Source organism: Nycticebus coucang, chromosome 4, assembly GCF_027406575.1.
Source record: "Nycticebus coucang isolate mNycCou1 chromosome 4, mNycCou1.pri, whole genome shotgun sequence".
Classification (NCBI taxonomy): domain Eukaryota; kingdom Metazoa; phylum Chordata; class Mammalia; order Primates; family Lorisidae; genus Nycticebus; species Nycticebus coucang.
The window spans coordinates 30,891,178-30,906,145 of record NC_069783.1 but is presented as its reverse complement, the minus strand read 5'-3'; the positions used below and the strand labels follow the sequence as shown (position 1 = coordinate 30,906,145).

Sequence of the window (14,968 nt, the reverse complement as noted above, 5' to 3'; positions counted from 1 at the left end):
CTTTCTGGGCTATAATTGTGATTTATCTTTCCTTTGAAAGTGTGGGTGATTATATATTGATTTCATAATAGTATTGAGTACATTGGGTATTATTTTTTCCATTCTTGAGATACTTTACTAAGAAGAATATGATCCAGCTCCATCTATGTAAATATAAAAGAGATAAAGTCTCCATCTTTTTTGTTTATATATATATATATATATATATTTGTTTTTTGTAGAGACAGAGTCTTACTTTATGGCCCTCGGTAGAGTGCCGTGGCCTCACACAGCTCACAGCAACCTCCAACTCCTGGGCCTAAGCGATTCTCTTGCCTCAGCTTCCTGAGTAGCTGGGACCACAGGCGCCCGCCACAACGCCCAGCCATTTTTTTGGTTGCAGTTTGGCCGGGGCCGGGTTTGAACCCGCCACCCTCGGTATATGGGGCCGGCGCCCTACCGACTGAGCCACAAGTGCCGCCCATCTCCATCTTTTTTATGGCTGCATAATATTCCATGGTGTACATATACCACAGTTTGTTAATCCCTTCATGGGTCAATGGGCATATATTGTCTCTTTTAAGGCTCACCTTAAACTTATAAGTGCTATTATTATTTCCATCTTTTACAGGTGACAAAAATGAGGCTTAGATTAACAACTGAGGTCAGCTCAGCACCTATGACTCAAGCGGCTAAGGCGCCAGCCACATACACCTGAGCTGGTGGGTTCGAATCCAACCCAAGCCTGCCAAACAACAATGAAGGCTATAACCAAAAAACAGCCAGGTGTTGTGGTGGGTGCCTGTAGTCCCAGCTACTTGGGAGGCAGAGGCAGGAGACTCGCTTGAGCCCAGGAGTTGGAAGTTGCTGTGAGCTATGATGCCACAGCACTCTACCCAGGGCGACAGCTTGAGGCTCTGTCTCAAAAAAAAAAAAAAAAAAAAAACTGAGGTCAGAGCTACTAGCTGCGCTTTGGGGCCAAGCAGTCAAATTCTAGAATCTATACTCTAAATCAGTGATTTTCAACCAGTGGCCATGAGAGGATCTTAGGTGTGCCTCGAAAATTTTTAAAAATCATTAAATTATTTTTGAAAGAGGTTCAAAGCATAGTAAGCATATACCTTTTTTACTCTTTTTCATGGAAGTATAATTATAGGTTCGAGTGTGGCGTGAGATGAAAAAGGTTGAAAAACACTGCTCTAAATAACAAAGTGTTTAAGTAAAATGCAAGCCATCTCATTATTTTATTCGTACATACAGCATACAGAGTAGGAAGAAGAGCAAAGGTCGCCGCCTTAGCCCCTACCTGCGTCTGCCTCATTGCCCGTTCCACTCGGCGTGTGCTCCCTCTCTCAAGTTTTGTCCGGAGGAGCAAAGCTGATGTCTGAATGGCCCAGAACTTTGGTTGTGAAAGCAAACACTGATGAAAGGGAAAGGAAGGAAAAAAAGAATAAGTTGATGATCCCACTCTCAAAAGGACAAGATTAATTCTTTCAAAAATATCAGGATACAGCTGACTGCAGATTTGAACATCTCCTCAGTGAACAAAGGCAAAAAGTTCCTCTTTTTTTCAATTTAGATTACAGAAAAATCATCCTAAAACATGAGAATGCTTTCTGGCCTCGGTTAGAATACAGAGTCTCCAATTTTAGTTAAAATGCTTTCCTAGAAGGAGCATCTTAACAAAGACTGGCCCATAATAAAACACTGAATATGCACGAACTGAAACCCAACCCCAGGAGAAAAAGCTATGACGGTCATCAATTAGTAGAATGTGGGCGGCGCCTGTGGCTTAATGAGTAGGGCGCTGGCCCCATATGCCAGAGGTGGTGAGTTCAAAACTGCCCCAGCCAAAAACTGCAAAAAAAAAAAAGGAATTAGTAGAATGTAATAGAAACCATTAAATCTGACCACAACTGCAGTGGTAAATAAAAGTGGTAGCACTGGGTAAGTGAAAAGAGGAACAAAATGTATTACGATAAAGAGAAACTGCTTGGTATAATGAACACAATTTAACCTCTCTCTGATGATGAGTTAGAATTCAATATTGTCTCTGGGTGATTTACTCATAATAATTCTCAAGTAAAGACAACTATAAAGAAAATGAAAAGACCTACTCAGTTGTCTGAAAGTTGACAACCATCCTTGATCACTTTGCTTGATTCTAAAAGGCAGAATCAAGTAAAGTAGAAAACATTTAGTTACAGTACAATTAATCATTCAAAACCTACCTACTCATTAGATGCACCTGGGACAGCCAGGCATGGGGGCTCCTGCCTATAATCCTACCACTCTGGGAGGCTGAAGAGGGCAGACTGCTTGAGCTCAAGAGTTCAAGATCAGCCTAAGCCCAATCGAGACCCCGTCTCTGCTGAAAAAACAGAAAAACTAGCTGGGCGAGGTGGTGGGCACTGTCTTCCCAGCTACTCAGGAGGCTGAGGCAAGAGGACTGCTCAAGCCCAAGAGTTAGAGGTTGCTGTGAGTTATGATGATGCCACAGCACTCTACCCAGGGCCAGGGCAACAAAGTGAGACTTTTGTCTCAAAAGACCCCCCAAAAAAACAAAAAAACAAGAAGCATCTGGGAAGATTCTGTGTTTTTGTTTTTGCATTTAAAGCATACCTGAGAACAGACTTTGGGCATCAGTGTTTTTTAAAATAGTCCCCAAGTAATTCTCAAGTGTACCCAACTTTAAGAACCATCAGGCTAAGATAACGTAAGTGTTTATCTTTAGTCAAACTCAATTCTCATTAAAGGTCAGCAAGAAGTCCTTCTCCTACAACTCCTTGCAGCACCATGCCAAGTTCATGTCACTCATTTGTACTACTTGCTTGGCCACTACAAGCACTTGAAGTTTTAAGCTCTAATCTAGACCAAACACTTTATAATTAAGAGGAAAATGAAGCACCAACAGGTTGTATCACTTGCTCAATGTCACACCTTCATTAATAGCAAAAGCTAGTACTAACACTTGGTCTCCTGACCTCCAGAACATGTTTATCTTATTTTATAACACTTTCTCCAGAAGACCTTATACTCATTTAAATGGCTAAATTGATATATGACTGCCCACAAAACAATAGAAAAGAGAGTAATGTAAAAAAAGAATCGATCAAGAACCTTTATCATAGTGGAAGAGGAGGAGTAATCAAAGGATGCATAAATAAGAGAGGAAGAGAATCAAAAGAATGAAATCTTACCCAAGTTTGTTCATTAATTCACTAGAGCACCTGTCTATAAGGCCATGTGCACAAGACCCTATGCACTGAGTACCAAAAAAAACCAAGTCACTGCCCTCACAGAATATATTTTCTAATGCTCTATTAGGTAATCTTATTTGTCCACAACTAACTTTGCAAATTAAGAGTGTTTCACCTTTTTGATAGATAATTTACATTAACATATAATGTTATCTTGTCAGTATCCATTAATTTAAATCTGCAAAAAGAATGAATTTACCAACATAAATAGGTGCATTTGGCACCTATTATGAATGATGAAATTGAAGACAGTTAAAAACTAAGTCTTTAAAATGTGCAACACCATTTGGCAGACGAGTTTATTATAAAAAGTGACCTCAAGAATTTTCTTTTTCTTTTTTTTGTAGAGACAGAGTCTCACTTTACCACCTTTGGTAGAGTGCCATGATGTCACAGGACTCACAGCAACCTCTAGCCCTTGGGCTTCCGCGATTCTCCTGCCTCGGCCTCCCAAGCAGCTGGGACTACAGGTGCCCGCCACAACGCCCAGCTATTTTTTGGTTGCAGTTCAGCCGGGGCTGGGTTTGAACCCACCACCCTCGGTATATGGGGCCAGCGCCCTACTCAATGAGCCACAGGCGTCACCCGACCTCAAGAATTTTCAAAGGAAAGGATTTTCTTTCTTTATTTTTTTCCTCTTCTTTTTTTTCTTCTTTTTCCCCTTTTTACTTTGAGACAGAGTCTCACTATGTTGCCCTGGGTAGAGTGCTGTGGCATCACAGCTCACAGCAACCTCAAACTCTTGGGCCTAAGCGATTCTCTGCCTCAGCCTCCCAAATAGTGGGCACAGGTGCCCACCACAATGCCCGGCTACCTTTTTGTTGCAGTTGCCATTGTTGCCCAGCTGGCCTGGGCCACGCCTGAATCCACCAGCCCCGGTGCATGTGGCTGGCGCCCCACCCACTGAGCTATGGGTGCTGCCCAAGAAAGGACTTTCTTGATTAGGTACATCTATGAAACAGATTCTGCTACCTGTGATGGGTGGCATCACCTGCCATCTTTTCTTTTCACCTAATTAAAGGGATTATCATCTGTAACCATGACAACAGGATGGAAGAGCACTGAGGAAATAGCTCTGCCAAAGATTGATTAAAATCCCAACTTCACCAAGCAACATGATTTGCTATGTGGCCTTGAGAAGTTAATCTCCCTGGGTGTCTCACGTTCCTCCTCTCTAAAATTGAAATAACAATCCCATCTCTCCCAGAGTTGTGAACATTAAATAAGTATTCAAAGCTTCACAAAGCCTGTGAAAGTAGCTGGCCCCGTCCAGCATCTCTCCTTATAATGCTTTCTTTCAAACTGAACAGAAAATCAGTCTCCAGAGTGGGTGCAGGTAGGGCGCTCACTTCCCAACCTCACGGATCACTTTACCAACAATAGCAATGCAGTACATGGACCAGCTCATACTATAGGCTTGTTAGAATTAAAGCCCAGCTTTAAGAAGGTTGTCCATAGCTGGGAGTGGTGGTGTCCATCTCAGCTACCCCAGAGGTGTGTGTTAGGATTACCTGAGTGTAGAAGTTTGAGAACAAGCTGGGCAACATAGCAAGACCTCACCTTGGCAGGGAGAAAAAAAAAGGAAGAAGGTTGTCCCAAAGATTTGCACACTGAGGGGCTGAAATATTTTCTCAGAAAAACCAAAACGTCAGACTCTTTTCTAGTTTTCTACACTGGCATAAGAATAAGATGTTTGCCAGAGACATTATGTGAAAATCAAGCAAAACATTCTTATTAAACATTGAAAATAAGATGTAATCTGACAGACATTTGAAAAGCTTTAAAGAAGGAAACAACTGGCTAAAAGTAGCAATGAAAATTCTACTTATCTTTTATCTATTTGGCTGGGACATAGGAAGATTTAGGAAAGTCTTTCTGAAAGGAGATAATTACAAATAGTCTCTATTTAATACAGTTTATAAAACACTGCTGCCCATGAGGTAAGAATGAACCACAATATAGGATATTAGGCAAAGAAAAAGAAATCTAAATAGGAGATATATTGACTTTTTAAGAAAATTATATTTTAAAACAATTTCAGCCTAATAAAGTTGAGCAAGTAAATCTAATAGAGAAAATACCAACCTAACCTACTTAAGCACTGGGCCAGCCCCAAGAGAAATGGGGTCTCACTGTGTTGCCCAGGCTGGTTTTGAACTCCTGGCCTCAAGTGATCCTCCCACCTCAGCCTCCCAAAGTGCTGGAATTATAAGCATGAGCCACCATGCCTAGCCATACATCCTATTTTTTTTTGTAGAGACAGAGTCTCACTTTATGGCCCTTGGTAGAGTGCCGTGGCCTCACACAGCTCACAGCAACCTCCAACTCCTGGGCTTAAGCAATTCTCTTGCCTCAGCCTCCCAAGTAGCTGGGACTACAGGCTCCTGCCACAACGCCATACATCCTATTTTTAATTACCCACTTCTCTCAAAAAAAACAGTATATGAGGATATAGAACATTGCTTATACTTCATATTTTGCTTTCAATAATTCACACTCATTTCTCAAAAATGTTCTGTAATTTTTTGAATAGTCTGCTCTAAAACTGGTCCTCAATAACAGAGATTACTAAAAGGCTGATAACCAGAAATTTAGATCTTACTCTGAGGGAAATACAGTAACTACTCAACTACAAAATCCTCTACATCAGTGGTTCTTAACCAGGATTTATTCAACCACTGCCAGGGGAAGAAACTGCACCTTTCTAAAAGTACAGGGCAGCCTAGGTCCCTTAGAAAGCAAATGATTCAAAATACAAATGAACCAGCAACCACTCCAACTAAACATTACAGCAGAGGTGACCCTACCAGTAAACAGTTTAGCAACTCACCCACAAAAATACGCTGGTTGTCAGTTATCTTACAGCCTAAAAGGCCTAATAACTAGCTAGCTAAGTGTGCTAGCAAACAGCAGTTGTGCACAAGACTAAGGTTTTTCAAATCTTGCTCAAATATTCAAATTTATTAGAATTTTTCCCAAGTGACAAAAACCCAAATGTTGTCCCACCATGATTAAATCATGTCCTGGTAGATTTCACAGTATCTGGCAGCTCCGTCCTCATATTTGCTGAAATGTTTGGAGAACATTAACTTGAAAATGATTGCACAACATTGCATATTGTTCTGTTCATCTCTGTTGTACAAGAGAACCCCTTAAAACCACAATTGTTACATTTATGTTTCTTTGCTAAGATAAAAACATGCAAAATCTCCTGTCATTTGATGCTTCTGTCCTTTGTACAAGAAACCATGACTTTTTTCATATAGGAATGCGCAGACCATCCTGCATCTTGATGCTTTCTAGCATTGGCAGGTTCAAACAAAATCAGATTTCCCCAAGCAAAGCACTAAGATAGCTGGTAAGTTTGGAGCTCCACAGTTTATCTTCACCTGGAGACTATATAGAGCAGCGGTTTTCAACCTCTGGGTCGCGACCCATGGGAACTGTATTAATGGGCCGCGGCATTAGGAAGGTTGAGAACCACTGATACAGAAGATGTATTCAAACACTCAAATGAACTTAACATACCTATACAAGAAATTGAAATGAATTTTTAAAAATATTAGTAGTTGTGGCGGGCGCCTGTAGTCCCAGCTTCTCGGGAGGCTGAGGCAAGAGAATCGCGTAAGCCCAAGAGTTAGAGGTTGCTGTGAGCCGTGTGATGCCACGGCACTCTACCCGAGGGCGGTACAGTGAGACTCTGTCTCTACAAAAAAAAAAAAAAAAAAGAAATTAAAAAATATTAGTAGTTAAGTTTGGGAGGAGTCAGAAGTTATACAGGCAGTCCCCAGGTTATGAACGAGATAGGTGGTAGGTTTGTTCTTAAGATGAATCCTGTACGTAACAGGTACATATACCTGTTGCCTGGAATAGCCTCCATGAGTGAGTGAGAGTTGTACATCAGTTGGGCGTTTGCAACTAGGGGACTTACCGTAATAGTCTCCATCTGTACTTGGATTTGACTCTGCACAGGAGTTAATGCCCCAACCCCTGAGTTGTTCAAGGGTCAACTGTATGCTATTACAGTTTTAATTTGCATTTCTCTAATGCCTAACAAAGTTGCATACTTTTTTATATGTTAATGATCATCTTAATGCCTCTCTACTGAGTCCCTATTTAAGTTCTTTGCCTATTTTTTTCCTATTGGCTGTTTACAATTTTTGTTAATTTATAATTATTCTTTTTGTTTTTCTGGATACATCTCCTGTCCTTTGGTTGGAGGAAGGTAATATTTATTTATTTTTATTAATTAGTAATTATATAACATATTCTATGTGTCTGGCCAGGCACTACTCTAAGTGCTTTACAAGCAATTAATGGTATCATTTGATAAAACGAAGTGCTTAATGTACTCCATTTACCATTTTTTGTTTTACGGTTAGAGTTTTATTGTCCTATTTGACTTTCCTAAGGTTTTAAAGACATTCTCCTATATTTTTCCTCTAAAAGCTATCATAGTTTTGCTTTTCACTTTTGGATGTTCAATCCATCTGGACTTAACTTTTATATATAGTATGATACAGGAATTAAGATATCTGTTTTCCTTTTGGATACATAAATGACCTGGCACTGTTTGTTGAAAAGCCTACCCTTTCTCCAATGCTACTTTGTCATAAATCAGATGAAGCATGTATGTATGAATCTGTTTTGGGACCACTGGTTGGTTTGTATCTCCTTGTGTCAAAATGTCTTAATTTAGTGTTTCTCAGTCTTCAAAGTCTATAAAAATAATTTACAGAGCTTGTTAAAAGAGAGTCCTTGGCCCCAATTCCAGAGGTTCTGATTCAATAAAGTTTGGGGTGGAGCCAAAGACACTCCATTTCTCACAAGCTCCCAGGAGAAGCTGATGCTATCAGGCCAAGGATGACAATGTGATAAGCACTTCTCAATTAGTGTAGTTTTAAAACAGTCTTGCTGTCAGGCAATGTGAGTCCTCCAGCTCTGTTCTTCTTCAAGACTGCCAAGCTATTCCTAGCCCCCTGTGTCTCCATCTGAATGTCAGAGTCAGCTTTAGCTCCACAAAAAAAAAAAAACAAGTAGGATAGAAACAACAACAATTAAATCAAACTGCTGGGGTTTTGTTAAAGATTGTATTAATTATGTAGATTAATTTAGGGAGACATGAAATTTTAAAATGAACAAGGCATCTCTCTCTATTTATTCAGGCCTATTTCTCTATGAACAAGCATCTCTCTCCATTTATTCAGGTTGTCATTAATTTCTCTTATGATTATAGATATTAGTATAGATATGTGCATATTTTGATAGATTTAGTCGTAGGAATTTGATGATTGCCACCCCATTAGAAATGCTATTTTTTTAACTTTTTAAAATTATGGTAAAATACACATAAAGTTTACAGTCTTAACAATTTGAAAGCACACAGTCCAGCAATAATAAGTACATTCACACTGTTGTACAACCAATCTCCAGAACTCTTTTCACCAGCAACTAAAACTCTATACCCATTATATAACTCACAGTTCCATTGGCCCCAGCCCTTGGCAACCACCATTCTTTTTGTCTCTATGAACTACTCTAGGCACCGTATGTGGAATCATACAGTTGCAAATGCTTTCTTATTAACTATAGTAATTAGACGAAATATCAGTTCAATAAATTTTAGGTTTTGGTTAAAAGTCCAAATGAGAGTTGAAAAAGAAGCTTAAGAAAGCCAGTGTATTCAACAAGCCCCACTTTCAGAGGCAGGACACTGCTAAGGAACCTTACACAGTTTGCAAAAATAAGATGGCTGTACACAGTTGTACCTGAGAGGGAAAGTCCACCACTTTTACACATCAAAACAAAAGGCAGAAACCACTTACATACGAGTGAGAACAATTGTGTAGCTGTTTTTTTTTTTTTTTTACTTATTTTTTTTTTATTAAATCATAACTGTATACATTGATATGATCATGGGGTATCATACACTCGCTTCATAAACAATTTGACACATTTTTATCACAGTGGTTAACATAGCCTTTCCGGCGTTATCTCAGTTACTGTGCCAAAACATTTACATTCTACCTTTGCCAAGTTTCGCTGGAGACTTTACCTCTTTCATTTGTAGCTGTTTTAAGAAAAGTTCTCTCGGCCGCACGTGGTGCCACCTTGGCTTCCCACAGCGCTGGGACTACAGGCGTGAGCTGAGTCCCAGCGCTGTGGGAGGCTGAGGAGGGTGGATTGCCTGAGCTTGGAGGTTTGAGACCAGTATGAGCAGGAGTGAGCCAGAGTGAAACCCTGTCTCTACCAACAACAACAACAAAAAAACGCCAGGCATTGTGGCAGGCGTCTGTAATCCCAGCTACTGGGGAGGCAAAGGGAGAGAGAATAGCTAAAGGAAAAACAGAAAAAAATAAAATAAAATAAAATAAAACTTCAAACGAAGAAGAATGAGTAAGCCAGATGAAATTGAAAGCAAAAATAAAAATAAATTTTTTTAAATTTAAGAAAAGTTCTCTCATTTCTCAACAATCATTGACCGAAATCTGTAAAAGGGGACTCACTGACCCAGTAAACTCTAACAGGCACCTGATTTTTCATATTCTCTTAATATTTTTATGCTTGCTGTTAATATTGAAATAAATTCTAGTAATGTCATTATTTATAGTTACAATGTTTTGTAAGTTGAAGAATCAATCCGCTTCAGCCATTGTTGATGAGGAATGTGAGAAGGTCCTTTGAGGACACTTGCTGAAGACTGACTCACTGCTCTGCAAGCCTCTGCAGGAGCTGACTGCTTTAAGATACGCCACTGGAGCGATGCTCTGACTCATACCAACATCGGAGGAAACTCAGTTAACAGCTTGAAATGAGAAAGTCGATAAATACCACTTAAATTCACACAAAAAAGTAAATTTTTATGTTAGGACAAGCTATGTATATACGTTTAGAGAAACAATACTTTATTCAGCTAACAATTTCCCACTATATGCAACATTTCCCTCACGCCCCAGAAAAGCAGCAAATATTTCCTAACACCGTCAGAAAGGATCTGGAGTGTTGTTTCTATTAAAAATAAATTTCCTCTTCGTTCTTATTACTGCACGTTTCAAATAATCTTCTTCCAAAGTTCATGAGATCGCTTTATATAACAGACAAGAGTCCACTCCTTTAAACATGAAGGAGCTTTCAGATGGCTGCTTTTTCTGTACTCATACATAAATCAAAGCCAGCTCAGACTTCCCCTTGCACGTAATTATTTTTGGCTGCACTAAAGCCAAACCAAACGATGCCCACCCAGGTCAGGTTGACCTTACAAAGCAAGCAACAAAGAAACACTATAAAAAGCAGAACTGTTTCCCCTTTTTAATGACCTTCTTAAAAGGGAATTCATTTTTAAAATCAGCACCAAATAACAATGAGTTTAAAATTCCAAGTTTCATCTGTAAATCATTTGCAGTAGAAATGGAGTAATAGTCCAAATTCCCTGTCCTTGCTCTGTCGACCATTTAAAAACTGTCTCCAATCTCCTTTTCTTAAGTCTATTACCTGAACAAATCCTCCAGCACAGCTAAAGAAACCCTTACGACAGCTTACATTCTCTCGTCTCCTTGCCTTTGCTTATGCCATATCACTCCGTCTAAACCCCATTTGTCTTTCAAGGTCCAACTCAAATCCTCCCTCTAGGAACAAAGTCTTCTTTGACTGCTTGGTTTTAAATATCTTCTTTCTTAGCAACTTCGGGACTGATTTACTTATTTCTTCCATAATATCTAGTAGCAGGCATGGGAAATCTTGAGTTCCTAGATCTTCTGCTATTAAGTTTTTTTTTTTTTTATAGAGACAGAGTCTCACTACTGCCTTCGGTAGAGTGCCATGATGTCACAGGACTCACAGCAACCTCCAGCTCTTGGGCTTCCACGATTCTCCTGCCTCAGCCTCCCGAGCAGCTGGGACTACAGGCGCCGCCGCAACGCCCGGCTATTTTTTGGTTGCAATTCAGCCAGGGTCAGGTTTGAACCCGCCACCCTCGGTATATCCGCATCCTACCCACTGAGCCACAGGCGCCACCCTGCTGTTAAGTTCTTAAAACTCTTTTCTCTGCTATTCAGTTTTTCATGTATGTAATAGAAAGCAAAGACAACAGAGAGATCAATTTGTTGGTCATTTGGCTGCTTCCAAAAGAGAAAATCCTTCTGCATTTTGGAGATATCAGGTGCACTTTTCACACTAGCATGAAAAGCAGACTTATTTAAAATACGTGCATTATTTTCAGACTAAAGCCTCCATTTTTTAACACTACGTTAATGCATTACGTCAAAAGGTCTAAGAGCTTTGGCTTCAATGATGGCCAAAAATAGAGGCACAAAGCCATGGGTTGGAAAGAGATTCCTTACATCAAATATATTAACCATCTTAGCTGTAAATCCTGTCTGGAACTGGCAGCCCACTCAAAGGCTTACTAAGGAGTCTCCCCACTCTGCAGCAGGGAGGTCTCTCAGAGCACCTTGTCCACCCCACTACCACAGTGAAGTTTCCTGTCTCTGGCCCACTAGGCTCCCTTCTTTTGCTTTAATCTATGTCTTAGGTTTATTATATTAACTCCTCCCTATTTCTCATGCTACAAAAGGTAACAGCACAGCACCCTCCAAAGAAAGGTACTGCTGAAAGCAGAGGTCCCTGGAAAATATCTGACCTGGCAGGAATCAGAGTTCTGAGGCAAGACGCAAGGCTGAACGAAACCTAGAAGGAGACGCAGGCAGCCTGACAAGTTCAGGGGTGGGCTGAGCATGTCCCAGGCAGGGTTCTTCAACCCTCACTAGAATGGTTACCTAGCCACCAGGACTTTGCTCATTTTCTGTAGTGTCTTAAAAAGAGGTGGTTTTCCTTTTAATATTTACATTTCAGGTATTTTCAGATTTATTTTCTCCTTAACTCCTGCACAGTAAGTCTTCACTCAGCATAGCAGAAATGTTCTTGGAAACTGTGACTTTAAGCAAAATGAGGTATAACAAAAAGTTGTTTGTTTGTTTTTTGTCATCAATGTTGAAATGAAACAATGTTATTCAAAGACCAGTTGTACTTTGTAGTTTCACTTAAAGTCTCAGTTTCCAGGAACCCACTGACTACAATGTTAAGTGAGGACTTACTGTGTATCTTTGACACAAATTGCCCAAATGCTAACATTTACCATACAACCAGTAGTTCGATTTTGAGCCCAGATATAGATTCTACTAAACATGGCATTTACAGATTTAAAATAATTGAATTCTACTGACTAGCTATTTTTATATCCATTAATGCATGAAATTGTGTGAAATCCACACATTAATACCTCACTTTATGTTAGTAAATGCCAGTTACCTATGCTATTTGATAGTGTCCTGCCCTGAGGACTCTTAAGGTTCTACACTCATCCTGGTTATCTTTCTGTTTGTTGTTTCTGTTAACTCTCAATCTTGGGAGAGGGTAGGAATTCAATAAAACAAATATTTTTTCCAACATCAACAATCTGTGTTGAAGGCTAACGGCCAAGAGTACTCCCACTCGAGCTCTAAACAATACATCCTTCTACTGAAATTTGCTATTTCTTTTGAATACAGGTTTTTGAAAATGTTTGGGGGAAATTAGTTTGATTAGACCTGAACACAGTAAAATTCATGATGAATGTGAACACAGAGGAATTTCCCATTGGGAATTTGTTCTCCTACATTCTCTCCACTTACTACGTTAGGTAGGTTGAGTATTTTGTGTTGCATTTCTGAAACTGATAAAAAAGACTAACCTATATTGAAACCCAAACCTATGTTGATGACTAGTCTTAAATATTATAACTCTATATGACATGCATGTAGTCTTACTTTTAGGGGATATGATAAATAAAATAAACTCTTATTTAGTATAGACTGTGATGTTTTGACAAATGTAAACACCAAGATAACACTGCCAAATCAGGTTACAGAAATGCCCCATCAGCACCACTTTGTAAGATCAATCTGTGATCTACGTTCTGTCTTTAGGATTTGGTTTTGCCACTCTAGAATTTCAGGTAAAGGGAATCATACATTGTGGCTTCTTTAACTCAAAATAATGTTCCTGAGATTCATTCATGCTACTGCATTTATCAGTATTTCATTCCTTTATACTGATGAGTATTATTTAATTAGGTGGATATACCATAGTTTATCATGCACTTGTTGGGGACATTTGGGTTGTTCTGTTTTATCTGCTTATGGATATAACAGCCATGAACACCGGGTAAGTGTTTGTAAGGACATATACTTCATTTCTCATGGGGAAATACCTACAGGTGCAATTGATGATTAACTTTATGAGAAAATGCCAAACTGTGTTCCAAAGTGGTTTACTATTTTCCACTACCACCAGCAATGTGTGACAGTTCCAACCATTGCACAGGGAGGTACAAGTCTTTTGGGGTGGTATATAACAGTATCTTGCTGTGTTCTGAATTCACATGTCCCTGATGAACAATGAAAGTACCACCTTTCATGTTCTCACTGGCCATTCAGATGTCTTTGTTGGAGTGCCTTTTCGAATGTTCTGTCCATTTATAATTGATTAATTTGTCCTGTTATTACTGACATGGAAGGGGTCTTTTATTCTAAATGTAAGTCCTTTGTGAGATACATGCACTGTAATTATTTTCTCCCAGTCTGTGGTTTTTGTTTTCATTTTCTTAATGTTGTCTTCAAAAGGCAGGCTTTAATTTTAACAAAATCCAATTTATCACTTTTTTCTTTTACAGTGCATGCAATTAATATCCTGACTAAAAATTGCTTACTACCCTAATGTTAAAATAACTTTATTTGAAGAAAATACTGAAGAAGGCTGGGCGCGGTGACTCACACCTGTGATCCTAGCACTCTGGAAGGCCGAGACAGGTGGATTGCTTGAGCTCACAAGTTTGAGACCAGCCTGAGCAAAAAGCAAGACTCCATCTCTACTAAAAATCGAAAAAAAACTGCGCGGCTCCTGTGGCTCAGTTGGTAGGGCGCCGGCCCCATATACTGAGGGTGGCGGGTTCAAACCCGGCCCCGGCCAAACTGCAACCAAAAAATAGCCGGGCATTGTGGCGGGCACCTGTAGTCCCAGCTGCTCGGGAGGCTGAGGCAAGAGAATCGCTTAAGCCCAGGAGTTGGGAGGTTGCTGTGAGCTGTGTGAGGCCACGGCACTCTACCGAGGGCCATAAAGTGAGACTCTGTCTCTATAAAAAAAATAAAAAATTTTAAAAAATAAAAAAAACTGAGGCAAGAGGATCACTTGAGCCCAAGAGCTGGAGGTTGCTGTGAGCTATGATGCCAGGGTGACAGCTTGAGACTCTGTCTCAAAAAAAAAAAAGAAAATATAGAAGGTTTGCGCCTGTGGCTCAAGCTGCGCCTATAGTCCCAGCTACTTGGGAGGCGGAGGCAGGAGACTCACTTGAGCCCAGGAGTTGGAGGTTGCTGTGAGCTGCGATGCCATAGCACTCTACCCAGGACGACAGCTTGAGGCTCTTGAGGCTCAAAAAAAAAATAAGAAAAGAAAATATAGGGCGGCGCCTGTGGCTCAGTGAGTAGGGCGCCGGCCCCATATGCTGAGGGTGGCGGGTGCAAACCTGGCCCCGGCCAAACTGCAACAAAAAAATAGCCGGGCATTGTGGTGGGCGCCTGTAGTCCCAGCTGCTCGAGAGGCTGAGGCAAGAGAATCGCGTAAGCCCGAGAGTTAGAGGTTGCTGTGAGCCGTGTGACACCACGGCACTCTACCCGAGGGTGGTACAGTGAGACTCT

At 40.2% G+C, this 14,968-nt stretch overlaps 1 protein-coding gene across 2 annotated transcripts in view; it reads right to left on the bottom strand.

The window, feature by feature from the left end:
• TTC27 (tetratricopeptide repeat domain 27) overlaps positions 1 to 14,968 on the bottom strand; it is a 191,176-nt gene that overhangs the window by 116,092 nt on the left and 60,116 nt on the right. The window contains exon 10 of one of the 2 annotated variants that reach the window (XM_053588033.1): positions 1,286 to 1,399. The exons of the other annotated variant lie outside the window; for it this stretch is intronic. Within the exon in view, the coding sequence (XP_053444008.1) occupies positions 1,286 to 1,399 (114 nt within the window). The remainder of the gene's footprint in view (positions 1 to 1,285; positions 1,400 to 14,968) is intronic. 2 annotated transcript variants of the gene reach the window in all.